The 27,064-nt window shown below is 56.3% G+C and overlaps 1 protein-coding gene across 6 annotated transcripts in view; it reads left to right on the forward strand.

Moving 5' to 3' along the window:
- NPHP4 (nephrocystin 4) overlaps positions 1-27,064 on the forward strand; it is a 114,511-nt gene that overhangs the window by 82,115 nt on the left and 5,332 nt on the right. For 5 of the 6 annotated variants that reach the window (XM_078073858.1, XM_078073856.1, XM_078073859.1 and 2 more), the window contains 7 exons: positions 7,500-7,660; positions 10,054-10,231; positions 15,483-15,608; positions 18,074-18,285; positions 21,958-22,184; positions 22,848-23,034; positions 24,083-24,166. In XM_078073858.1, the coding sequence (XP_077929984.1) occupies positions 7,500-7,660; positions 10,054-10,231; positions 15,483-15,608; positions 18,074-18,285; positions 21,958-22,184; positions 22,848-23,034; positions 24,083-24,166 (1,175 nt within the window). The remainder of the gene's footprint in view (positions 1-7,499; positions 7,661-10,053; positions 10,232-15,482; positions 15,609-18,073; positions 18,286-21,957; positions 22,185-22,847; positions 23,035-24,082; positions 24,167-27,064) is intronic. The other variant, XM_078073860.1, reaches the window with a different exon arrangement.

Genomic DNA, 27,064 nt, shown 5'->3' on the forward strand with positions numbered 1-27,064 from the left:
CAAGTTTAGGTCTGTGATCCATTTTGAGTTAATTTTTATAAGAGCTGTAATGTTTACAAAGTGAACACATCTGCATGACTATGGGGTGCAGACCGAACCCCGGTCTCCCCTCCCCCTCACCCCCATCATCAGTGGCCTCCCCCTGGTGACCACTCTTTGGAATTCTGTCACCGTCGACCAGTGCACCCGCAGTTTTGAACCGAAACAGGATCATCTTGTGTGTGCCCTTCCGATTCTCCCTTCTGCTCGACGTCGTCTGTGGGGTCCATCCAGTTTGCTGTGTAGCCTGTCTTTTATCCTGGCTGTATAGAAATCCCTGCCTGAGTATTGCACACATTTATGCATTCGGTCGTCCGTAGACATTTGGATTGTTCCCAGCTTTTGTTGCTTTGGAGTAAAACTGTGGTGAGCGTTCCCCTGGTGCAGCTCTGCTGGTGTTGGCGTTGGGTGTGTGCCCAGGAGTGAAATTGCTCTAGGGTCGTGTATGTTCATCTTTAGTCAGTTTGCCAAGAAGTGTCGTTCCCCCCCTTCCCCCCGTGCACGTCCACTAGAGTACGTTTGGTCCAACAGGAGACATGGCAGCCTCCTGAACAGAAGCTTCTGGAACCCACGGCCCTGGGCCTGGTGGCTGCCTCTGCCCGAGGCCCCTTAGTTTCTTGGTGTTCCAGTTGTGAGTAGAATTGCTTCTTGTTCCCTCCTTTGCTCGGGATGGGGGTATAGCTCTGGAGCTTCCCCGCTGACCACTGTCCCTGCTCCTTTCAGGAGGGCTCAGCTGAGGGTGGTGGTCCCATCCTCTGCCCCACACACGGCGCCTTCCTTCCTTTCATTTCCTGTGCTTCTGGCCTGGAGTTAGGTTTTTCTAACACATTCCTCCTAATGTTTTGGCCAGTGGGACCCTCCTTAGCACGGGAGCTGGAGTCCTTGAGCTCTGGGTCAGCCGAGAGGCGCCCCCCCCCCCCCCCCCCCCCCGGTCTGGAGAACTCTTGTCCCGGGGTTCGCTGGCCCCGCTCTGGGCCCATCTGGTGCTGCTTTGCCTGCCTCTTCCGTGGTGGATCTCCTGTGTCCTGTGCATTTTTCTCCGGTCCCATGTCCCCACCCGGAGATTGTGTCTGTGCAGTTTGAAATGCTTGCGTTGACTCTTTATCCTTTTCCCTCCATCATTTGAAAGTCAGTAGCAGGCGGGGTAACACTTTCCTCTAAACACAGAACAGGCTTTGCTGAAAAGCAGCCCCCGTCATACTGAAGAGGACAGGGATCTCACAGTCCCATTCCCAGTCTTCCCGCGTGCGTTTGTTATAGCTACTTTCTCGCTCCGACATCCAGTCTGGGTCCTGGGTTGTACTGGGAGTTACCGCCCCAATGTCCTTTCATCTGGAATAGTCCCCTGCATTCTCTTTCCAGGGACAGAGGCTGTCTGAAGGTGAGCTGTCACCCAGAGTGTTGTTCTGTGTGCATCTGACCGTTGGCCGTGGCCCCTCCGGAAGGTCTCACACACGGGCGGTTAGGGCTAACGCTCCCTCCGGGTCTGGATTTGGCGCCAACGCTTCACGGGCTTCATGGGGTGTCCATCAGCAGTGCGGAGGTCAGGTCTCTCGTCCTTACGGTGCTGGTTTGATCTGCCCCACGTTCCTCCGGAGGAAGGGAGGCGCTTCCCCGTGGCACTTGGCACAGAGTTCTCAGGCCGGTCGTTGGCTCCGTGCGAATATCCACCCCAACAGCCTTTCACCCACACTTCTAGCATCCTTGGCGGAGCTTTGCCTGGGTCGGGTCTTTAACTGGAATTTTGTAAATGGTAATTTTTCTGATTTTGTCATTTGGTTTCCCTTTATTAACAGACATTCTTCTATTAAAAAAAAGAGCTTTCCCTTATCAACCAAGACTGAACTATATTTACACCCTCCAAAACAGAGCAGATGTTCGATACCTTCCCTTTAGTTTCCAGGTTTCAGAGTAAGAAGTTGTAACGGTTACTCCAGTAGTGACAATTGAGATTTTGTCTGTCTGGTTTCTGTTTTGTCTTTTGTTCTGTCTTTTGAATATCACTCTGATATTCTTGTTCTACTTTCCCCCCCTTTGGCCAGTGGTAGCCCTTCAGGTTAACCTGGGAGCCTGGGCGTGGCCCCGCTCTCTGCACAGCCCAGTGTCCCTTCTTACCTCGGACTTTCTGTGCCTCAGACCCGGACCAGCCGCTTCCCCTGCGTGGGGCGTGTTTCCAGAGACCGAGGGCTGGGGCGCTTTTGATTCTGGGTGGCATGGTGTCCAGGCTTTTCACTGGGCAGAGCTGGAGAATATAGATTCAAACACGAGTTCACATTGCTATTTCTAATTCAGATTTAGAGTTTTTTCTTAAAGTAATTGATTTGTATCTTTTTCTCCTTATACTGGAAATCGTGCTTCCTGACAATTCGTTTACCTACTTTTCCTTACAGTTTCTATAATGTACTTTTAGAATTACATGGCTAATGTTAGTACTAAGGGTACTCGTGCTGAGTGAGGAGGGTTCAGATTTCTGGCGTTCTCCCGTCCTGAGCCACATCCCGCTGGGGACAAAGAGTTGGTTCAGCGTGCCGGAATCCCTGGAGATCATTCTTTCCTCTGTGGACCTGTTACCAGTTTGATATTCAGTCAGATTCACTTGTTTCCATTTGTTCTCAGTTTTAGGTTTTCCTTCCCTTCTGATTTAATTTGTTAGAATATTTACATGGCTCAAAATCTAAAACCCTCATGCCCTCTAGACCATGCGCCCCCCGTGCGGCCTCCTAGAGGTAACCGGGCTTTCAGTCTCTGGCCTCTCCTTGTCATGTTTCTGTTTGTTTCAGAAAGTAAGGAAATAGGTTATTTCTCCTTGTTTCCTTATTCAACAGGTAGCATGCCAAATACACACTTTTTCCACGTTGCTTTGATCCGTTCCATTGTGTCCTGAGCTTGGCTCCCTGCGGAGACCCCTGTGTTGTGTGTGCAGCTACATCGTAGGGCGCTGGGTGTGAGTGCCCGCTGATGGCCGTTCGGCCGCTTCCGGGCTTCGCGGGGTCAGACAAGGCCGCAGCTCCAGCCTCGGCTTCACATGTTCTCTGCGCTTGCCCGTGTACTCGGGGCGTTGCGAGCTATCGGATTACGGCCGTCAGCCGCCCCCCGTGGCAGCCCGTGGCCAGTCTGCTCCCGCCGCAGCGCACGGGACGGCCTGTTTCCTCAGGGCCTTGCCCGCAAAACAGGCTGTTCAACTTTGGGATTTGTACAGCTGATCGATGTGACATGGATCTTAGTGAAGTTTTAGTTTGCGTTTCTTTTATAATGAGTGAAGTTGAGCGTCTTTTATATTTGTCTCTGTCTGCAAACTTCTATTCATATCTTTCCATTTTTCCATCCAAATTTTTGCTTTTTCTGTCCTCTTGTTTTAGGAACTCTGTTTATTAAGGAGATTAGCTGTTGCCCATGATATAAATTGCAGGTATGTTCTCCTGCTTTGTCATTTTTATTTTGCTTTTGGTGGGTTTTGCTGTGTAAAGTCTTATTTTATTTTATTTTTTTATTTTTTAAGGTTTTATTTTTAAGTAATTTCTCCATCCAGTGTGGGTCTTGAACCCACAACCCTGAGACCAAGAGTCCACTGACTGAGCCAGCCAGGCGCCCCGTAAAATTTTGTTGTTTTGTCCTCTAATATGGTGGTCTTTATTTTTATTGCTTCTAAATTCCCGAGTCCTGGGAGTCTGTGTGAAGGTGTTCACCTCCCCAGCTCATAAAGAGATCCACACACGGCTTCTCCAGGGGCTTGTAGGTTTCGTTTTTCACATGAGACTTCTGGTCTGTTTGTAGTTTATCCTCTTGTACGATGGGAGATAGGGATCCAGTTTTATCTTTTTTCAAATGTCTCTCCCTTTGACCTAGTGCCGTTTATTAGAAAGTCTGTCTTTTTCTTCAGTGACTTGAGAGCTGCCCTTCTCATATACCCATATTTTTTATTACTTGGGTTTATGTCTGGATTTTATATTTTGTTCCATTAGACCACAGGTTGGCAAACTGATTTCTGTTAAGGGCCAGATAGTAAATATTTTAGACTTTCTGGGTTACATATGTTCTCTCTGGAATCTTCTTCTTTTTTAACAATCCTTTAAAAATGTGAAAGCTAGTCTTAGCTCCCAGTTGGATCGGCCCGTGGGCTGTGGTTTGCCAGACTGTGCATAAGAGCACCTGTCCACACACGGTGGGCATGCTGTTGAGTCAGACGTGCGGCTTCTCTCTGACGTATAGGCCCCCCCGCCGGGTGCTCTAACCTGCAGGGCCCCCTGCACATTCTGGCTGGGCTGGTTTTCTACATGAACTTGTTAGCCCTTTATGGGGGTCTGCTGAATCCATGGGTTAACGCGGGTAGAGCTGTCCTGCCAGGGACCGGGACATCCTTTTAGGTGCTCATTTCTATCTCCCTGACTTTCCAAAGACACGGAAGTGACCCTCATGCAGGTTTTGCTGTTATCCTGCTTTCTGACCAATTAAATCTTGTCTTTATCATTACTTTCTTTTTTATATTGTCCAGTGTTTTTTTCCTGATTTGAGTTGCTTAATTCATTTAATTCTTTTGTTTTTGTGGATACAAAATATTCAAGGCTATGAATTTTCCTTTGATTACTGCTTTATGCTTTGGTGATTCAGATAAGTAGTACTTTTATTCTTTTCTAGAAAATCTGTTTGGATTTTGTTTTCCATTTGACGTAGAATTATTTAAAGGTAAGTTGTAAATTTATTTTAAAAAAATTGTTTCTAGTTTCTAGTTTGTTGCATTGTGGTCAGAGAATATTGTTTGTGTTATTTCTACCTTGTGGAGTATATTTAGGTTTTCTTTGTGGCCTAGTATATAGTTAATTTTTATTAATGTTCCAGATACACTCGAAAGATATATTTGGTGTTACCGGGGAACAGTGTCATACGTACATATGTTCTACCTAATGGATTAGCCGGTCTGGCCTTCCATACCCTTGTTTATTGTCCACCTGACCTGCCTTAAAAAGAAAGTGATTAGTTGGTCTTTACTATTATTATGTTTTTGTCTGTTCCTCCTTGCGTCTCTAGATTTTTGCTTTGTCCTTTGGTGTGTAGATATTCCTAGCTGCTGTATATTCATCGTGCGTTGTAGACTGTAGCGTTATGAGGTGCTCGTCATCTGCGGGAGTTGTGGATGCCTTCGCGGAGCAGGGGTGATTGTGGGTCAGGAAGGAGAGACGGAGACTGAGGGCCATCCAACCAGAGGAAGAGCACCCACCAGACTTGGATGTGGGGGTGTGGCTGGACTAAGGCTCAGGAAGGAGGCCGGCCGGGCTGGGGCTCAGTGTTTATGAGGGGGGTGAGAGAGGTGAGCTTGGGGGCCTGAGCAGACCCTGGGGAGGTACCACTGCCCCTGGGGTCTGTCTTGGTTGAGTAGGTGGTCAGCATCATTGCAGACTTTTGAGTGGGATGGAGATGACACAGGGTTCCCTTTGTGGATGCTTTGGCAGTGCTGTAGGATGGACTGCAGGGAGCGTGCACCTCAAGGAAGGCCACCGAGGAGCCGGTTGTCTGAGCCAGACAGGAGTGAAGGGGCCCAAGCCTGTGGGGGGAGGAACTAGGCGCCTCCAGCATGAGAGCCCTGAGGCTGGGCCCAGACCAGGATGGCCCCCACACCCCCAGATGCCTCCCCCAGGTACTCAGCATGCCATCAGCTCTGGGCTCAGCGTGTCACCCTGTGACCGTGAGCTCCATAGGCGGGGACCCTGTCTGTCCCCTTCTCCCGTGTTATCCCTGCGTAGTGCTTGGTGCACATGCTGGGGGCACCACAGTTATCTGTGGAGTGTGGATTCATGGTGCGTTGAAAGGACCGGGCAGCTGAGTGGATATAGTAGTGGTGTTGGAGTGGGAGGCGGCCCGGGAGGGGCGTTGCAAGGGCCTGGTGCCCGGGAAGCGCTCTGGGATGATGCGAGGAAGAGCTGCTTGAGGGAAGCCGGAGGGTCCAGTTGGGACAGGCTTCGCTGGGGAGCAAGGAGAACTCTGGGTGGGGAGTCTGTGGGTCTGGGCGACGCTGGCGGTGGAGTGTGGCGGTCCCGGGGCCGGCTGTCCGCAAGTGTCATTTGGGAAGTTGGCCCACAGAGTTCAAATCCGTTCTGCCTCTTCGAATCAGAAGTCTGACCGGTGTGGAAGCTGGTACCTGAGCGCTTCCTTCTCCTGTAGCCCAGGAGGGCCTGGCGGGGGGAGCGGCGCCATCGGTGTCACGAGCTGGGGCTTGGGTGTTTACAGGTCTTTGTTCCTGTGCGTCTGACGAGCCAGCCTCAGGGCTCCCTCAGTTCGGGGGTGTCCTGACAATGACCAGATGCCACAGGCCACCTGGGTGTCAGCTGGCTGGTGGCACTGGGGTCGGGGTGGTGAGTGTCCTTGGCCTCCACTGGCCCTGTGACTCTGGTCACTTGAGAGTGAAGCTAGGGACTGGCCTGCCACTGTGTGGTGTCACTGCCATCCCCTCTCTAAGCCTTTTTCCTGACTCCTTCCTGCCCCTCCGCTCCATGAGGTGCCCCTGTGACCTCTCGCTGTGGCGGGAGCCAGGCCTGTGGCAGCTGGTCCTGGCGCTGTGTCCCTTGGGCCCATGAGAGGCCCTCCACCCCCACCTTCTGTCAGCCCCCAGTGCTGTGTCCCTTCCCAGCCTGCGTCCCTCCTTCAGCTGGAAGCACCATTCTGGTCTTGAGAGCAGGGGGACACCCTGGGGCTGAGGTGGCTGGAGGTGGGGTGGGGATCTCAGCCCGGCCTGGGACCTGCTCCCAGTGCTGAGTAAACACGCACCCTTCCACCCCCGAGTCAGTGATCTGCTCCTCGGGGGCTCCATAAACATATTATTGATGGGAAGGGGGAAATGTGTGAATGTGTTCCCCAGCTTTGCTGCTCCCTGCACTGTAACTAATGATGACTTCCGTGGTGTTTTTGTCAACTTAGAGTTGATGGTGATGCCACCTGGCAAAGCCTAAAGGCGGGGGCTGCAGTCCACCCCCGTCTCTCAGTGAGGAGCCCGAGAGCCGGGTGCAGCCCTGGGAGGCTCTGTGCTAGGGCCGTACTTGGGGTCTTCTGAGCAGCTCAGCTTGAGCTCAGCTTGAGCTCTGCATGTGTGTGTGTTCTCCCGGTTGTGACAGCAGACCACGTTTCTCCTTAAACCCTGCACGCAGAATGGTGACCTCCCTGGGCAGCCCCATCAGGACATCTATCCCTGTTCAGGATAGACTGTTTCACAAGGACTCGGTGAAAACCATGAATCATATTCTGGGAGGAGTTCAGTGTATGTATTGGAAAGAAATGTCGACTTCTGGATGTGACTCTGTATTTTGTAAATTTGGGTATTTTATGACATTTTTGATTAATGTGTTTATTAAACTGTAGTTATGATGGAAGCAGAAATTAGTGATTGTGACCACAGCAGGAATCACTTCAAAATGTAAAGATGGTAAACGACTCGAATCACCTTTGGGCTCATTCGAGGCCTCTCTGGACAGGGCCTCCTGGCTTTCAGCTCAAGTACCTGGTGGAGCCTGGCTTCCTGAAACCCGGAGAACAGCGCTGGTTCACCCACTACCTGGCCGCCCAGACCCTACAGATCGACGTCTGGGATGGAGACTCCTTGCTCCTCGTGGGATCTGCGGCCGTCCAGATGAAGGTGGTGGCTCTGCGAAGGCCGAGCCCAGTTAGGGTGGGGTGTCCCTCCTGGGAGGGTCTGCTCGGTAGGTGGTCTGACCGTTCACAAATTCTGTCCTTCCCCAAAGGCAAAGATTTTCACGAAGTCTCAGTTGTGTAATGCTAGGTTGTATTTTCTGTCATCAGTCAGCTCCTCCTACAAACCGACCACAGGTAAGGTCACCTTTGCCCCTCCACCCCCTCAGGACAGTGAGGATGCACATTCCCTGTGAGCAGCGGCCTGGCCCACCGGGGGGCGGGAGCGGGGAGGAGGGACCTACTGGGGTGTGCAAAGGTCACCCGAAGCCTGCTAGGATAGCAGAATTGTGCTTTTCTAATTGTAATTAGAATTAGAATCTAATTCTTTCTCTAATTGTGCTTTCCATCTTCCTCGTATACTAAATCCTAAATCCATGTGTTAATTAAAGATTCTTCCCTGGGGTTTCTCCCCAGAGGGTCAGCGTAGTCGCACGGCAGCTCCTGGGCTTGGGACTGGGGACACGATGTCCTGGCTGCGGGGCGGAGGTGGGAGAGGGCACAGCACCACAGCCCCAGTTCCTGCATCTCTGAGAGTCACCCGCTCTCCTGGACTCCCATTAGTGGACTTCCTTCTGGATTCCAGCCTCGGGTGCCCCTCGGTCCCCCCCCGCCCCGAGTCTTGCTCCTGCAGCCGTCAGTGTGGTCACTGAGACTTGCGACCCAGCCCCATCGTTGCTCGCTCCTTGGCACCCCTCACCATGACGAGCTCACGGCTCCTGTTCCGTGGTGTGCCTGGCTGTGTGCGCAGCTCCCCTGAATCCGTGCCCCTCTTCCTCTGGGGGTTGCCTATTCCCCCTCTTCCCTCTGAGGGCTCACCTGGGCTGCGCCATCCCTCCTCCACCCGACTCAGGTGTCCATCCACGAGGGGTGATGCCCCCAGGGGACTGGGAGGAGCAAGGGCAGGGGTCACCCGTGGTGAGCACTCAGCAGATGTGGGCTGATGTTCTCATTCCTCACCCTGGTCCCTCGGACCTTCTTGGGTCGCGGTGCCCACGGGATTGTTGTGGCCATTGCTTGTCTGTCTGTGATGCTGGCTGATGACATCCTGGTGGGTGGGGATGGGACAGTCAGTCTTCATCTCTGGCACAGTCATGACCCACAGTGGGCATGGTGCTGCGTAGATTGAGCAAGTGGAGGGGGCACCGAGGGAGTGGGAGGGAACAGAGGGGTGAGGAGTGGAGGGAATGGAGGGAGGAGGGAGGAGGGAATGGAGGAGGGAGGGGCACTGGAGGGGCAGACAGGAGCCCCTGTGAACTGGGGACGGTCACGGCTTCTGCCTCATCCCCAGCTGAGCCCTGTGTCCCTGTGTTTTATCACCTGGAGACGAAGTTATTTTATCTTGTCCTCCACGAAGAGCCCCTGAAACAAATGCTCTTGTGATTATTGACCCTTGGATAAATTAAAATTAAATTTTACTTTTTAAAAATAAAGTCTTTAAAATTTATAGAGAAGAGATGGGAAATTTAGATGAGAAGAGCGAATCCCCTGTGACTGCAGGTGCTGGGCTAGTTAGGTGCCTTTGGTATGTGGATTTTCTGGAAGGTGTGGTGCACCGTGGCTCGGCTCCCCTGCTCGTGTTGTTGGCTGTGAGGGATTTTTGCCGGTTGCCCTGTGAGCGACGTTGCAGTGAGCTTCTCGGGGTGCGGTGTGCCCTACCTTCGGCTCCAGTCCCGCGAATACGACAGCGTTGTTAGGGCGATAGTGACAGTGGCTGATTGCCCCGCACTCGCGCTGCACTGTCCCCGTGTCCGGCTGGGAAACTGAGGCCCGAGTCGCGCTGACAGTGGCCGAGCCAGGCATTTAGCCCAGTTCTGATTCGGAAGCTTGTGCTCTTTACCGTTACGCTCTGCTGCTCTCCCCAGACGAGAACTTGCCGGAAGCGTGTTTCTGACTCAGAGCTGTGCTCACATGGCAGCCCGGCACGCAGTCGGCCTCGGTTACCCAGCGACCCTGCTCCCGCCCGCCACCTGTCTTCTAGCCATACTGAAGCCCGATGCTCCAGGCCCCGGGTGTGGGGGGTCTGTACTCTGCCCCCAGCCTTCCCTGCCTGGCTCCTACCTCCTTCTTGAAGCTCACTTACCGTGGATGGGGTCTGCTCAGCGTCCCCAGCCTTGTTCCGTTGCTCGTTTCCCATTGTTCTCTCCACAGAACAGAAGGGGCTCCAGGAGGGTGGCTGCCAGGCCTGTTTGTGCACCTGTGGTGTTCACTCAGTGGGTGAATTGGGGTGCACTTTATTAAAGAATTTGCGGGAAAGACCTGGTATCAAGGACGTAGGTTTTCAGAAGAAGATGGGCTCCGCCTCAGCCAGCCTCTGACTGGTGCCTTTCTCCCCTGCAGCAGCTACTCCGCCAAGGCCGGCCGGCTGTGCAGGTCCTGCACGAGCTTGAGGTTGTGGCGACCGAATATGAACAGGATGTGGTGGTGAGTGCAGATGTGACCCGGTTTGGATGTGTCAAGCCCATTGGTGTCTACACGGTGGTGAAGGGCTGGCTGCATCTGACGCTGGCCAATGTGGGTAAGAGTCCCCGGCGACTTTGGCCTCACACCGTTCTGGGTGGCCACTCATTTTCCCTTTTGCTGCATGAGCTCCCTCAGGGCAGTGGTCCTGCTGTGGGCATCATATAATCAATAGGAATTCAGAAAAACTCTTACTGTTTGACCACTGAGTCTGCCCTCAACCACTGGGTATCTGTCTTTAACCACGAGCATCTGTCCTTGACCACTGGGCATCTGTCCTTGACCACGAGCATCTGTCCTTGACCCCTGAGCCTGTCCTGGCATCAGATGTGTGGTGTCCTGATTTCTCATCAGGATTTGGGATCATTAGTCATCTCAGGCTTGCCCACATTTTATTTCTTGGTGCAGTCTACGGGGCATCTCCGTGACAATCCTCAGATAAAATGACTGGTTCCAGGAGAGATTTTCATCTGGAATATCAGTCCACAGAACTACTTCATCACAGGAGAGGAAAGAGAAATGTTCCTCAACTTCCATGCAGCTTGGGGGATAAGAGAACAGAGAAGCGCACTTCTTTAGAGCCTAGCACCCTGACCTTACCTCTGGTGGTGTCTGAGGGTTGCTTCTCGGACACACTGAGCTCAGCCCTGGTGCACCTTCACTCACGTGCTGGTGGCAGGGCATTGGGCTGGCTGTGGCTACAGTGGACTTGCCTGGACGTTCTGGAGGCTCCCCTGAGGCCCTGACCGGCAGGGGATGTGGGGCCGGCATGCCTGCCTGTGCCCCCCACAGGGCAGGGGACCAGAGCGAGCCCCTCTGGGGCCAGGGGACAAGCCCACTCAGTCTCCCTTGAGGGGACTATGGAAAGATGGGGGTTTTTCGGGGTGAAATGGAAAGCAGGACAAAATCAAGCTGTTGGAGGTTTCTGGAGCTGTGTCTATCTAGATGAGACTCAAACCTCTCACGTTTTATGGGGGAATTTTCCATTCCTCAAAGCCCAGGCTGACTTTAAAGCCTGGAGCCCCATGGGCCACATGTGCCCGGGCGGGCAGCACGGAGGCGGGCGGGCTGGGGCTGCTGCAGCCGGAGGAGCGTGCACGGCTCATTAAGTCAGGGTGGAGGTTTCTGCCTGCTTGTTTACAGTGGTAGGATCCGAGGCAGCCTGGAGAACAGACAAAATGGAAACAGCAAAACTCAGTCTCTGGAGAAAGAAATGAGCCGCATGTGAGAAGCAGACATCATTCAGAGGCTCCTACGAGTGACGGAGCTGCAGGAAGCGTTCTGCGTCTGAGATTGCATTGGTTATTTTTATATTTATTCACGGCCCACAAATGTGCAGTGACTCCGCGTTTTAAATCTTATCTTCAGAAGAAAGATTAGCTCCATTATATGTTATCTTAAATTGCCGTTTCCATACTTTGCCTGCAAGAGAGCGATAGCGCATGGGAGAGAGTCGGAGACGCGTGCCTGAGAGGTGCGGACACGGAGGGCGATTAACAAAGGACAGATGCACGCAGCACACTGGTCCATGCGGCCATGCTGTGCTCTCCTCTGTTAATTTTGCATTTTTTGGAAAAAAAAAGTGTTGTGGATTCATTTCTTTATGAAACTGATTGTTCTGCCCCAAGCGGCAGGCAAGATGAGGCTGGGTGAGCTTCAGGGGACAGAAGCAGGGTCAGGCCAGCACCCCGGTGCCTGTCCGGCGCTCCATGGCTCCGCATGCCCAGGGCGTGCGGTCTGGCGCGAGGCTGCGGACGAGGCGCCCTCTCCGCGCCCAGGGAGGGGTGGTGCTCGCACCCGCGGCCTCTCGGCTCAGACAGGCTCCGTGACGGTCTCTGCAGCCTCGTCTGCAGTGTCCCTCAGTGATCTTTCATCATGTGGGGGTCACGAGAACCGTGCTCTCCCGTCCCAGTGATCCTGGTGGTGCAGTGTGACTGTGGTTCATCTGCAGCTCTTCCGGGGGGCCCGCCAGGGGAGCAAGGGGCTGCCCCGACCCCCAGCTCCGTGTTCTCAGGGTTGAAGGAGAACCGGGTGGTGTGGACAGATGGCCTGGGTCTGGGGTCGGACATGGTGACGTGCTGTGCTCCTGCTGTGGAACGAGGTAGGTGCAAACTGCGTCAGGAGCGCTGCCTATCTGGAGGGAGTTTCTGCACCCCTGGCAGATGTGCGGGTCCCCAGCTTAACCCAGGTCTCACTGAAGGGAGAGAAAGCCCGTGGCGGCTGGAGACTGTGGACCGTGCCCTGAGGAGGTGAGCACCTTTGCTGCGTCCGCTCCCGGAGTCAGCGCGTGTACGTTCTACTGATGTAGTTTATTGTCCCAGCTTCCAAACAAACCGTTGCTCTGAGTGCAAATACCGCCAGAGGAAACGGCGACGCTCAGGGATGGCCCTGGTCTGTCCGGAGGTGACCACGTGGCCCTGCTGGTCCCGCATGCCATGGTGACAGTCATGACTCCTGAGAGCCCGGCTCCAAGGCTGCTGGCCGTGCACCCCCCGAGCTGTCTGCACCAGATCCTGACCTGCAGCCGTTTCCCTGGCTTCTATGCGTCCGTCCCAGTGGAGCGATCACCAGGCTGAACAGAGGCCGTGGGCACGTCAGCTGGACACGGGGGAAGGCCTCCCTGCCTGTGCTTCAGGGAAGGCCACGGAGGGCTCCCAAGTTCCCTCAGGTGTGGCATGAATCCGTTGTCCGGACAGGAAGCAGAGGTGGCTCGTGCCCACTGCCAGGTGACTGACGGAGCATGCCCTCAGGGTGGGATGGAGAGCTTGCCAGACCGTCCGCCCACACCGGGAAGAAACAGCGCTGAGAGCAGGGAGCCCGGACCGACTCTGAGCTCAGGGCAGGAAGTGGGTGCACCTGGGCTGGGTGGCGCCTCGTCCCCTCTCACGTGGAGAGCAGGTGATACCGGGGCAGTGAGTGTCAGGCCGGGACCTGGGCTCTGGCACCAGCTGGCTGTCCCCTCCCCACTTGGCCAGGCTGTCTGTCCCTGCCTGCAGGCTGTCCCCCTCGGGGCCTGGCGGTTTCTGGGGGACACGGCTGGTTCTTCCTTGCTGCGATGGTCGCCCAGCAGCGGCCACAGTGGCCTGGCGTGGTGATGCGAGCTTCGTGAACGGGTGGATGAGCGAGTGTGAGAGCCTGTCTTGCTTCCAAATCTGTTCCTCCTGGACTTGGGCTGACACAGCAGGCCCTGAGGCGTGAGCAGCTGATCCCACCAAAGTGGTGTTCACACCAGGTTCCATTCCTGGGGATGAGCCTCACGACCTTGTGACGCTGTGTTGGGGGTAAACTGACCCCAGGGAGATGAGAGGACTGTGTTTGGCGGAGGACTCAGCAGCCCCTCTGTCTGCAGGGGAAGAGCAGAGAAGCAGCTGTGGGTGGGTGGTGGGCAGACCCCGTGGAGAAGTGCTTCCCAGCAGAGGAGAGACTGAGAACAGCTGGGGCTCGAGACGCAGGGCCAGAGGGAGGGACGGGGGTGGCAAATGGGCTGTCTGCCCAGAGGTCTGAGCCTGAAGGTGGACGTGTGCACTGCGCATACAGAGCTGACGTCGGGGGAGGGACAGAGCTGCAGGAGGACCGGGCCTGGCACCGAAGTCCCCCCAGGAAGAGACCCCAGGTAGGATTGTCACTGCCTTAGTGGCCAGGCTGGTGAGGAACCCACTGCAGAGGAGGCAGGCCTGTGTCTGGCGTCTCATGGTGACATGGCGCACGCCCAGCAGGCAGAACCCGGGCTCGACCTCAGGCTTTGCCAGGCCCAGAGTGTGGTGCTACATCAGGGAAGGCTCTAGACAGTGAGCGCCACGCCTGTCCCGGCGAGCTGATCTCCCTGGTGGGGTGTGCGGAACTCGGCCAGTATGCCAGCCTTGCCCGGGGCTGCTGGCTGAGCTGTGGACGCTCTGGGCAGCAGGGCAGGTAACCAGGAGCGGCTCTTGTCGCAGGAAGCCTGGGGGGAAGGCTGGCTGGATGTGTGATTCTCAGAAAACACTCGAGGGGACCAGAGGAGTCTGAAAACGATGAGAATGGAAGTCCCCAGGGGCAGGACTCTGCTCACCTGTGTGCCGCCAGCCATTAAAACGCGCCGAGTAAATCACTTCTTGATTTGGCCAGAGGTGGTTTCAGTCTGTCTGTTGTTTTTGAATCGAGCGTTTTTCCCCACACCCAGACTGGGGCCTTAGTCCTTGCTAGTCGCCTGAGGGATGGTCTGCTGTCACACCCATGTCTTTGGGGTCTCCAGCTGCTATCCCCTTGGGGTCTGCAGGGGCGGCCCCCATTGGCAGCAGGGCAGAGACCACGTGACCTCCCCGGCGGGACAGGCATTCCCTTCCCGAACCAGTCGAGAGGGAGACGTTTCTGTCAGGCAGCTGGAGACGGAAACGTCACCTTGGTCAGCACTGCTGAGGACCAGCTCACCGCTGCGGTCGGGGCCGTGCTCCTGTGCCCAGCACTGGCCCACAGGACAGAGGCAGGGGAGGGCGGAGCTGAGCAGGGAAGCCACCCGTCCGCTGGGGCAGAGCGGAGGCCAGCAGAGAGGTGGGGAACGGGCACCCGGGGGGAGGGGTACCTCTTCTAACAGCTCCCAGAAAGATCGCCAGGACGCCCCATGCCTGCGGGTGTTCAACACCATCCTGCCGGAATTGGGGAAGCGCACAGCGCGAGCGTTTTGCGTCTGGAACTTGGGGGGTTCGTTTTGGAATCCGACTTCATCAGCTGTACTCTGCCTCCCCTGAGGGGGGAGTCCTGTCCTCGCAGAGAGGCCGTGGGCTCCGAGGGTAGGATGCCCTTCTCCCCTGGGCCTCGCACACGTTGGCCGTTCAGCTGGGGCAGGCGTGCTTTGTGCTCCGCCTCTGGGCTCGCGCAGGCCCTCTGAAGCTGCGTGCTGCTTCTCTCCAAGGCTTCTGTGGGAAAACAGCTCCAGAAGATTCTAGCTTGCCGAGGCTCTTTTACCTTCAAGTGTGTTTGAAGTCAGACGTTTGCAGACGTGCACGGAGGCCTCCCCTGAGTAGCGGGCGTGGGAATGCGTGAGCTGTCCCACGAAGCGGGGCTGCCAGGGCCGCTCCCGAGATCAGAAGTGAGAGTGTGAGCAAGCGCCCTGAGCGCCTGGAGCTTTAACGCCCCGAGGGAGAGCAGACACACCTACCGGCCGCCTCTCAACTGCCAAGCAGAGTCAGAACCCCGAGTGCCGTTTTGGGGTGTTATCAGGCCGGGGTGTGGACGGGCCCTTAGAAGCCCAGAACTCCCTATGGGGGATATTGATGTGGCTCGTCGTACACCTTTTGGTGTTAATACCTTCTGCTGGGATGTTTTTATTTTAGGTCACGTGTGTGAGCAGAGAGTGAGAAATTCCGGCTCGTTGCCACCTTCCAGGTCACGGGTCATCTCGAATGATGGAGCCAGCCACTTCGAGGGAGGCAGTCTCCTCATGCGCGGGGGTCTGAGACGTGAGTGAGGAGCGGCGGGGCAAGTGGGTCGTGTGCGGGTGTGATTGGCGTGGGGAAAGGGTGGAGCGAGAGACGGAAGGCTGCGTGTACGCCCGTGGGCATGCAGGTACACGTGTGATCTGGGGGCGGGAGCGGTGGCCGTCGTGTCCAGCTCAGTGCCCTGCCTCGCTGGACCCTCGGGCCGTGCCGGGTCAGCGCGTGCGTCACAGCCAGCATGCTCTGGAGTGGGCTCCGTGGAAGCCGGCTGGGCTGTTTCACAGGCAGATTATCATCCTACAAGGGGCATCTGTTTTTGGTTAGCTGCCCATCTACAGGGGAGCAGGAAGTGAAGGAAAGGGTAGGATGAACAAAGACTGGTTTTTAAAAACTGATTTGAAGTCCCAACGGTGGGGAGAGTAAACCAGTCGTGGAGCTTGGGAAGTAAGTCCTGTGCTTGGGGAGAATGTTGTCCACAGCAGGGGGCGTCTGAAGTTTTCTGTCCCCTTAAATCACCCACAGACCTGGATGCAAAGTTGTTGGTGGGATGAAAAGCAGGGTGTGCCCTTTGGGTGTTGCTCCCCCATGTTGCTGGCCATCTGGCGTGGATCCACAGCTGCCCTGAGCTTCCTGTGTTGACGGTCCTCGGGTACTGTTGTTCTTGAGCCTGTGCCCGGGGAGGGAGGCCCCGCACTGTGGCTGGTGAGAGGCCTCCGGGACCCCACGTTCCCTGAAACTCCAGCCCAGACTTTGTGGGGGCTTGAGTGTTCTCCTGGGAGAGGGACCCGGGGTTCTGATGCTCAGATGGGTCCAAGGTCCATGATCCCGGTGGGCTGAGAGTCTGTTCTCCCGTTTAGTGTTGAAGAAACCAAGGCGGTGGATGTCAGGTGATTTGGCCAGTTGTGTGGTAAAGGGTGGTGGACTTGGGTGAGAATCTGGAATTCCCACTTTGTGGCCAGTGCTTCTCTGTCCCTGGCTGGTCCAAGAACAGGTTGGGGGGTATTTGTGAAAGCCCCCACCTTGGGGCCCAGCAGGTCAGGAGCTCTGCCAGGCGGTGCAGCGAGCTGTAACTCATGAGGGTTTGTTGAGTGAATGGAGAGTCTCTGGAGTCACTGGTCCCCCTCTCCCTGTTGGATCAAAGACAGAGGATGGGGAGTTCCATCAGAGAGCCTGTCTTCCCCACTGGGCAAGGCTTGGCAAGTAGGAAGCTGTGCAGAGTTTTAGAAAGTGCTTCCAGGCTCTGAGCAGTCCTGGAGCTCCATTCCTGGTTTCTTTGGAACTGGGTGATACATTCTGACCGGTGAGCTCATTGGTGAACCTCAGCCTTGCTTGTCTCCTTCCCCCGGGACTGTGGGCCTCGGGCCAGTCAAACCCGACCGAGGTGGGGTGGCCCACCCACTATGCCTGCACCCGAGATGGGAAAAATTATTTTGGGGTGGCATTTTACCTGTCTAAACCGACTCATGGCATCTGAAAAGCAATTGAACAGCTTTAAAATGTTGGTGAGGAACCTGGAAATAGCCCTTGTTACTGGCGATGGAGGAAGAGGTGGGCGAGTCGGGGAAGGATTACTTTACCACCACATGGAGCGCTTCAGTCGGAGGCTGGAGATGGGGTGACGGTGTGGGACCCGGCCAGCAGGTTCAGCAGGGCGCTCATTACCCATGGGTGCCGCGGGTGCCTGAGGCTCAGGAAGGGCCCAGTCCTAAGCTGGGGTGCTCCTTCTCTTCTGCCCGCCTGCGCCAGCTTGAGTGCTGGTCCAGGAGTCTTGATGTCAGCTTGTGACCTGACGTGTGCATGCTTTGTCACCTGAAGAAAATGTGGCTGCTCTGCTGGCTTCAGCTTCTGTGTCTGCTCACATGGCTTCTGTGTATGTCTAGGGTTTGAGCAGAGTCTCCCAGAGGAGTCGGTTCCTTGGGGGCCAGGCTGTCTAGAGGCAGCTGGGTGTAGTCAGGGGCATGAGCTCGGGAGCCAGGCCTGGTCTGAGGGCCCCCCGAACCCGAGCCTGGGCTTCAGGCCAAGTGGGCAGCTCATCAGAGCCCCTGATTCCTGATCTGAGCACATGGGGTGGGTCTGAGGACCTGGTGGGGCGGTGTCCTGAGAGCTCAGAGTGGTCCCCGAGTCAGGAGGCTCTCGCCAGTGGGGCTGCGTCCTGGATGAGGGTGTCAGCAGCCCTTGAGAACCCAGAGAGCATCAGCTTCTCGAACACTGACCTTCATTTCCCTCTGGAAAGTCACGTAATGGTGTATTAATTTGTCTCTACGGACCAAGATCAGAATTCCTTTATTTGAAAGGCTGGTAAAGGGGGACGCTGTGGAGACCAGCTTATAGGATTACCATCTTTATCAGCATCTTAGAAGGTACAGGAAAGGGGAAGGTACCTGCTGAGCTTCCTTCCTGGGTGAGGTGGCCGGAAGCTTGTTGCCGGGTCTGCTTAAAGAACGTAAATTCTGCACTTTAACCTTTGGCTCCCTCTTTGAACCTTCCAGCATTAAAAAATGTGGTTCAAGCACAGAAGCTGGCTGACGTGGACCGTGAGCTGGCCGCCATGCTGTTCACGCACACACAGCACAGGAGCAAGGGGCCCCAGGGCATTGGCCACGAGGGGGACGCTGTCCGCAGGCGCAAGCTGGAGCGGATGAGGTCCGTGCGCCTTCAGGAGTCCGGAGGAGAGCTCAGCTGCTGGGGCGCCAGCATGTTGGTGAGGGCTTCGTCCACCTCCCGCTGCCCCCGGGTGTCCCCGTGTGGGGGCCGCAGTCATTGTGAATGAAAGCAGCCTCGTCCTCTCTCTCCTCTTCTCCTGCGTGGCTCTCTCTCTCTCCCTCCCAAATCCTACTTGTGGAATGGAGGGGAGATGGACCTCTCAGCCACCAAGGGAGGTTTTCACATCAGAGTTACCTGGAGAGTTTTTATAAAAGCTGATTCTTGGGTTCCACCCCTGGAGATCCTGTGTCCAGTTGGGCCATGCACGTGCGTGTCCATAACCTGGGCTGTTAAGAAGGCTCTAGAGGGGATTCTGAGGGGCCCCCAGGTTTGGGGTCAGAGCTGTGAATGGGTTATCAGTGCAAATCAAGTAGTTCATTCTGACCAGAAAAATTCCCATTTTTGTCTAAAAATCTAGAGAAGACCCTACCATATTTTGCGTCATAGACCTAGGAGGAGACAGTGGTTGTACCTGATGGGTTTATGGAATCAAGATGCTACAGGGGCCTTGAGGAAGATCTTTGAGGATCACCCTTTACGTTAAGGCAGGCAGGTGTCTGAACAGACGTCGCTGCTCAGCCCTTCGTGCTCACAGCAGCTAGGGAAGGCTCTGCCCTCAGGTGTGGGGTGTAGCGAGAGAAACGGAAACAGGCCAGCGAGCAAGACTGTTGGGTCTGATGGAGGAGGAGAGGCCCAGGAGAGGGCCCGGTGGGGGGCGTCCAGACTGAGCTTGTGGGGCTGGGGTCCGGATGGGCCTCCTCCCCTACGGCAGCTGCCGAGGGTGGGGCCCCTGGAGCTGGTGGCCCAGCAGCACCTTGGCTGTGTCGGCTGCCGCCCGGGCTCACCAGCAGCCATCCCTCGTTGGGTGGCAGGTCCTCAGTCAGGTGCCGCCAGTGCTGGTGTCCTATCCTTACCGTGGTGTTGGTGGGTTTCCTCCTGTTTGATGTGTCCTGGTAGAGTTTCCACAGCTCGGAGCCCTCATTCTGAATATAGCTGTGAATTTGGAAGTAATTGGATTTCTAAATACAAGAAAATGTTCCACTAAATTCTCATGCTTTTCCTGGGTCAGCGGCCTGCAGAATTTAAGGTGAAAGTGACTTGTTTTATCGAGTAGGCAGTGGTTTCTCCCCCACCTGGAGTTCTCACAGCCGTCTTCAGGAAAAGGGTTTGTGAATTCACGAAGTCCGCGGGCCCTCTGATGAGAGCCGGAAGTGGAGCGGCGCTCAGGGCCGAGGAGCTAAGCCCCTGGCCAGTCAGCTGGTCTCGGACCCGGGGCCTGTGCATCGGGAGGCAGAGAGCAGCCGGGGATGCTGACGGTCTGGGAGCTTCTCACGAAAGTGGTGGAGCACAGAGTGGGGCCGGATGCCTGTGTTGGCATCCCCGCTGTTGCTTGGGACAGTCCCAGCATCCTCACGAGGGTGGCCCAGCTTCTGTGGCGCCCGGGACGGTGGCCGGCCCCACCTGCTGCTGTTGGTCAGCGTCAGCCGCTGTGTGCCGGTGGAGCCCCAGCCGCGGGAAAACCGTGAGCTGGGCACCTTCTCCATGGGCCCCCCAGCCTGGGAAGAATGGCCGGCAGGCTATCTCCTCGTGTGGGGCGTCCTCTGAGGCTGCAGTCTGGGTGGCAGCGGGGTCCCCAGGGCCCTTGGCCTGGACTCCGGACCAGCCATTTCGTGTTTGAGCAGGTGCCCCAGCGCTCCGAGCCTGGTACTGACCAGGCAGGCCTGGGGCGGTCAGGCCCCTGGGACCAGCCCCCCACCTCTGCCCTCTGCCCACCCCCTGCAGCCCCCAGATCGTCCCTCACAGTAGCAGTTTGGCGGCACTAACCCTGCTTCATGTAGTCATCCCATGCTGAGTGCCACAGAACAGAAAGCTTTATTTCCAGAAATCCCAGCGAAAGGCTTGCCAGTCTCGTGCTCTGGTTGGGTACTATGCTCATCCTGGACCTGGTCACTGGGCTCTGCTGCCTGTGGGGACCCAAGGGCTCCAATAAGTGTCCTTATCCTTTGCCTGCCTGACTTCTGAACGGATTGAGAAATCAGGAGTATGGCAGGGAGAGACCCAGGTGTCACCGCTGTTACTGATGACTCTAGTGATGGGTAGAGCAGACCCTGGAACTCGGGTCCTGTTTGCGGTCAAGGTGCTTGTGACACTGAGTGTGGAGCTAATGTGGGAGCCGAGCCGCCTGGGTGAGGCCATACGGCCACAGGCCACTAACCCACCACTGGTGAGGAGCAGTGTGAGCACCTGCTGTGGCGTCCACGCCGGTCGGTCCCAAAGGGAAGAGTTGAGGGAGGGCGGGGCTGTGCCTGCCTGGTTCATACTCCAGAGCCTTCTGTCAGAGGAGTCGCCCCGCGTCCTGTGGGGTGGAGGGAGGCCAGGGGTGCCAGGCTTCCCGACAGCTTCCTCCGTGGTACGGAAGGACATAGGACAGGCAAGGAGCTTCCCTCCTCACGAGCCCCAGGGTCGTGTTCACTCTACCTGTGGCTTTTCACCCTGGTCTACAGTAAGCTGGGGAGTGGTGTCGCTGTGCGCTGCCCCCAGCCTCTCCCCTAGGGCCTGGGGTGGATCGTCCACTGGTGGGCAGTCCAGATTTTGTCCCTGCAACTTGGGAGTGGGTCAGAATAATGCACTGTCTCAGTTCAAGTTTGAAAAGCCCCTCTGTGCTCTATTTCTCAGCCTAAATTATGTCTGGCCATCCCTCACTCCATTAAGAAGCTCTAATCATCTGTGTCTGTGTGGGGAGGCCTCAAATATGAGCATGACCACCCTCCTGTTTTCAAATCCCCAGGGAGAAATTAAAGGCTCAGCTTCAATCCCCATGCGAGGGGAAGGCCAAAGTTTTGGATGTTGGAAAGTCAATATCCAAAGTAATTTAAGTCAGAAACCGAATTTGGTCCTTACTTCTTGAGTTGAAGTCCAAAGGCATTCAAACAGCCTCTGCCTTCTGATGTCTGGGCCTCCTCAGTGTTCAGAGGTTCTCAGCACGGGGCCTGGCTGGTCCCCCAGCATGGAGCGGGGCGGGGTGCGGGGTCTCCTTCTGGGTGGACCTCACTCTTTAAGTCACACAGAAACATAAGCCAGTCTCCAGCCTCTAGAACACGTCGTGTTGGCCAAGCCCAGTGAGTCAGGGCATCGAGGAAGGAGGTGGATGAAGGACCCGTGGCTGAGCCCCACTAAGGCAGCGTGCCAGTTGTGTGAACTCTGGCCCGGCTCAGGTCTGCCAGGCCCCTGCTCGAAGACAGGGCTCCCGTTGCCACACTGGGGACCTGGCCAGTGAGCCCATCTCCAGTCTTAGTAGCTTTGAGGCCATTTTATCCTCTTTTGTTAGAAACCTCTGCTTCTAATTCCCCATTGTGCCCAGATGCCAGCCTCGAGGCCACGGGGAGAGTTGGCCTTGTGGGCAGTTGAAGTCTCTTGGGAGCATGCGGGGCAGACCCTGCCTCCTACAGGGGAGACTGCTGCGGGGTAGAGAGAAGCCAGGAGTGCCGTGTAGACCCATTCTCTGTCCTCTGGACCTGGGGGTGGGCCAGTCCCATCCAGCCCAGGTGGCTGAGGAAGGGGGTGGTGGTGATTCCAGAAGAAATTTGGTATTCAGGGTGGGAGTGGGGGAGGTGGCAGACCGGCCCTTGAGAAGGAGAGCAAGCCCTGGTTTGGCACCTGTGTCCCCCAGGCTCAGCAGAGCATCCGCGCACAGCATGCACGCGACCTGCAGGTCATCGCTGCCTATCGGGAGCGCACGAAGGTGGAGAGCATCACCAGCGCGCTAAGCCTGGCCATCACCACCAAGCACACGATCCACGTCACACTGGGCACTGCCGAGTTCTTCGAGTTTGCCCTTAGGAACCCCCACAACATGCAGCACACAGTGACCATCGAGGTGGACAATCCCGAGCTCAGGTGGGAGTGAGCGGCGGGCCTGCCTGGGTCACCTGGGGTGACTCTGGGTTCTCCCTGAAATGAAGCCAAGCTGCTCTTGACGTTCAAGGGTCCCGCTGATCCTGGCTTTCGCCCACCGTCCTGGGTTCCAGCTCTCAGTGGGTGGGCAGGGAACTCACCAGGAAGAGCATTTTTGCCTCAGAGCCCTGTGTCTCCTCCCCTGCCTTCTAGCGTCATCCATACGGTCTCCGAGCCCGTGTCTCCCCTGCCTTCTGGCGTCATCCATACGGTCTCCGAGCCCGTGTCTCCCCTGCCTTCTAGCGTCATCCATACGGTCTCCGAGCCCGTGTCTCCCCTGCCTTCTGGCATCATCCATACGGTCTCCAAGCCCGTGTCTCCCCTGCCTTCTAGCTTCATCCAGCACGGTCTCCGAGCCCGTGTCTCCCCTGCCTTCTAGCGTCATCCATACGGTCTCCGAGGCCGTGTCTCCCCTGCCTTCTAGCTTCATCCAGCACGGTCTCTGAGGCCGTGTCTCCCCTGCCTTCTAGCTTCATCCATACGGTCTCCAAGCCCGTGTCTCCCCTGCCTTCTAGCGTCATCCATACGGTCTCCGAGCCTGTGTCTCCCCTGCCTTCTAGCTTCATCCAGCACGGTCTCCAAGCCCATGTCTCCCCTGCCTTCTAGCATCATCCAGGACAGTCGGGAGTGGAGGTACTTCAAAGACGCAGCCAAGCTGCACACGCCGGTGGAGGAGGATATGTTCCGTCTGCGGGGCAGCCTTGCCCCGCAGATCTTCCTGCGCCCGAGGGAGACCACCCACATCCCCTTCAGATACCAGACCTTCTCTGTGGGGCAGCCGGCCCTGGTGCAGGTGAGGAGGCCATTCTTCCAATGCCAGACGGGCTTGCCAGGCACATGGGAAAATCCCACTTGGCTAAATAATGTGGGGGCGTTTCTGCGTGTCCTTCCATGCTGCTCAGACCGCTTAGCCTTGAGGTGGTCACCTGCTCCGCCAGCCCCTAGGCGAGCATGCACACAGTGGGCCTCGGGAAAGGGCGGACCGTCCCCTCTGAGTGCTCTTTAATTCTCGGGTATAGAACCTCTCCCTTACCTCGGGAGAGCTGATGGGTTGACACTTTCCAGCATTTTGTGTTCTCTAGTTAATGCTGTCTGCCCACGTTCTGTAGTGTTCGCTCGTCTGTAGGAAATGCAGGCTTGGAGGTTTCCAGTGATGGATGTGAGTGGTACATGCCGTGTGACTGGTGGGGTGGGGGTGGGGGGCGCAGGGCATGCGTTTTATCTTTCTTTTCTTTTTTTTTCTTTTTTAAAGATTTTGTTTATTTGACAGAGAGAGACAGAGTGAAAGAGGGAGTGGGAGAGAGAGAAGCAGGCTTCCCGCCGAGCAGGGCACCCGATGCGGGGCTCGATCCCAGGACCCTGGGATCATGACCTGAGCGGAAGGCAGACGCTTAACGACTGAGCCACCCAGGCGCCCCCGCGTTTTATCTTTCTTACTGAGCTTTTGGGGTCAGCTCTGTAGCATAGTGGTTCTCATGTAAATGAGCTCGAGGAGCTCAGAGGCTCACAGAATCCTGTGCAGACTCTTTGGATGCACTTTTGGGCAAGAGGTCGTAAGGACAGTGAAGAAGATGTCAGGCCTTTGGCTTCAGGTGGAGCTGGGTTGCATGTCGGGTGGGCCTTCACAGTTCCCGGCAGTCCCTGCTCCCTCTTTGGGATAGTGAGGCTGGTTTGTGACAGTGGCTGTCCACACGGTTATTATGAGAGCAGATGAGACCGTGCACGGGAGCCCTCGGTCCCAGGGGCAGCGGTTCCTACAGGGAGAAGTCCTGCAGCTAGAAGGGCTCTTCACCCTCCGACTCCCATCTCGTGACCGGCCGGTGCCGACTGTTTTCTCACAGGCCTCTGCTGAGCTGCGATCTGAGAAGGGCATGGACGCCAGGTCGCCCCAGAAGTCCAGTGCAATGCCCACTAAGCATGCCAAGGTAAGAGGGCAGGACAGCTGCGATCCCAGACAGTCCCAGGGTCTTGCAGTGAGAGCCAGGTGTCCCCTGAGCAGACCCAGTGAGATGTTCACGACTTCAGTTGTTACTCAGGCTGCTGGGGCCTGGCCCTCTGCCCTTCACTGAGCCTCCTGTGGTGGGGGGTGGGCGGTGGTGGTGGAGCAGGCCCGTGGAGGCGGACTCTTCCTGTGCTGACCGAGCGGTGGCCGCCTCAGGCGATGCTGGGAGGGCCTCTGCGTGGGTGTCCGGCCTGGAAGCCTCTCCCTGGCCACCTGGCCCTTGCAGCCCTTGGTGCTCTGGGTGCCTGCCCCACGCCCTGCAAGTACAGCTGTCCCCGCACACGGGGGCTACACTGGCCCCCTGACCCTCGCCCACAGCTTCCCCACGTCCCGTAGGATCAGTGTGGGGGCTGTGGGGTTACTTCTGGGAATGCTCATTCCCGCCTAGAGGGTAGGCAGGTTTGCACACACCAGCAGCCTGTCTGTAGGATATCCTGAGGGGGAGCTCAGGACACTTGTTTTTAGGAATTTCTGAAGCTTTTTTTGGGCAGACAAATGCCTTTTTGAAGTAGTTTGAAAGTAAAAACAAAAGCAACAGGACTTTGCCCCACCCCCGCCCCGAGAACAGATTATTTCAGTGAGTCTCAGATGAGACGCCGGCTCCCGACTGCAGGCCTGTGTTCCCGTCTCACTGTGGTGGCCGCTTGTGCCCTCGGCCCCGTCACCAGTGGAAACTGCTTTATTTTACTTAATGTGGAGGCTCAGCTTTGCCTTGCTTAAGGCATATCAGCTGTTTATGTAGCGCTATCGAAATCTGAGAGGCTAGTACATTTTCCGTACATGGATTTGGAGTTTGAAGGCAAACCCCAGAAATCTTTTGAGTTCACCGGTGATGAGGTCAGTCTGCGTCCCTAACAGATAAGGACTTTTAGCTTCGCCGTGTGCCACTGTCCCTGCCCCCGATCAGCAGCAGACCCTCCGAGTCGCCTAGTGTCCATCCTGTGCTTACTTGTCTTCTCACGTGTGGTTTGGGTGAGTCCGGGCCCACTGACTCCAGGGCCCCGTGTCTTCTCTCCCCTCGGGTTCATTGCCCACACACATTTTCAGGGTGGGAAATGGGGAAATTCCACTTCTTTCATTCCTCCTGGACTTGTTAGCTGGGATTCTGCCATAAACAAGAATTTCCCCACCAGCAGTTTGGTTGCCCTGAAATACACTTTATACCAGAAAGTCAGGATAAGTGTTGGATTCTTTCATTTTGTTTATCAGTGTTCAGAGTAATGAATTGCGCTCTGGCAACCTCCAGAGGCGGTCAGTGTTTGGAGTCTCAGTATGAACGCACAGGGGTATGTTTGCTGCTTCTCGTCTGAGGCAGGCACTGGGCGCTGAACTGGCGCTCTCTGCCACCGCCATCCCTTTCAAAGCACTGTTGTTTTTTTGTTTTAAAGATTTTATTTATTTATTTGACAGAGAGAAACAGAGAGGGAGCACAAGCAGGGGAGTGGGAGAGGGAGAAGCAGGCTTCCCGCCGAGCAGGGAGCCCGATGCGGGGCTCGATCCCAGGACCCTGGGACCGTGACCTGAGCCGAAGGCAGATGCTTAACGACTGAGCCGCCCAGGCGCCCCTTTCGAAGCACTGTTAACTAGGTTAACTGCTCACGTATTAACCAGGTCACTGGAATGGTAAAACCAGAACTCCAAGTTTTCTAGGAGGTAGACATGGCCGGAAGTGGCTACCTGCCCCCCTTGTGCTAGGGAACAGCGAGCTGAAGCTGCAAATGCTAGAACTCGGTTGTGCAGAGTGGGCAGTAAGCCTGAGACCCCGCAGAGGAGGAGCAGAGGAGGGTGCTCCCAGCATTGCTGGACAAGGACGGGTCTCCGGCTGAGGCTGACCAGAGGATCCCCTCCATCCCGAGCCTGGCTGTGCCCCGTGCTTCCAGGAGCTGCCAGGGGAGCAGAACTGTGGACTGTGGGGGCCAGAGCAGGGGAGGGCAGGGTGGGGTGGCTGGGGCAGAGACCCGGTCTGCGGCAGGCGCAGCAGCTGAACACACATGTGGTCTCCGTGTGGTGGCGCACTTGTGGCCAGAGTGTCGGCGCAGAAGGTGGGGCGGCCGCTGTGCTCGCGGGGGCTTCTCTCCCAGCTGAGTGAGCGCACGCGAGACGGGGAGGGCATTCAGGCCGAGCTCCAGACAGGCACAACCAAGCACAGCATGGCGTAAAGGTCTGAAGGTGGGAAAACAGCAAAGGCAAGCCAGGACGGTGCCCACAGAGTCGGGAAGGGGGTGTCCTCGGGCGGGGCTGGCAGGGCACCCGGAGCTCAGCAGTGTGGGTGGGGGGTCCAGCCCAGCGGGGATTTGGGCTCGTGGTGGCCGTCCTCTTACGATTTATGACTTAAACAGAGTTTTACATATATAGCCTTTTATATATGTACATCTAAAAGATTTCACAATAAACACGTCTTCCCCGTGTGGCAGGTTTGTCTGGAGGCCCGAGTTCTCCATCGATGTGGGAAGGTCGCCTCGGCTGTCGGGCTGCGTGCCTGCCCTCATTCAGGGACCTGGAGAGCTCAGGGCCAGACGGAGCTGGGGAATGAAGACACCTGTTCTTTCTTTCTTTTTTTTTTTTAAGAGTGATTTATTTATTTTTGAGAGAGAGAGGGAGAGAGAGCGCGCCTGTGCTCGGGGGCTGGAGGGGCAGAGAGAGAATTTTAAGCAGACTCCCCGCTGAGCGCGGAGCCCGATGTGGGGCTCAGTCTCCTGACCCTGAGCCGAAAGCAAGAGTTGGATACTTAACTGACTGAGCCACCAGGCGCCCCAGTAACTTTTTTTTAAAAAAAGGAAGTTTATATTTCTAGCCTTTTTGGTTTAGGGGCAGCCTCCTT

This window comes from Halichoerus grypus, chromosome 5, assembly GCF_964656455.1.
Source record: "Halichoerus grypus chromosome 5, mHalGry1.hap1.1, whole genome shotgun sequence".
Lineage (NCBI taxonomy): Eukaryota > Metazoa > Chordata > Mammalia > Carnivora > Phocidae > Halichoerus > Halichoerus grypus.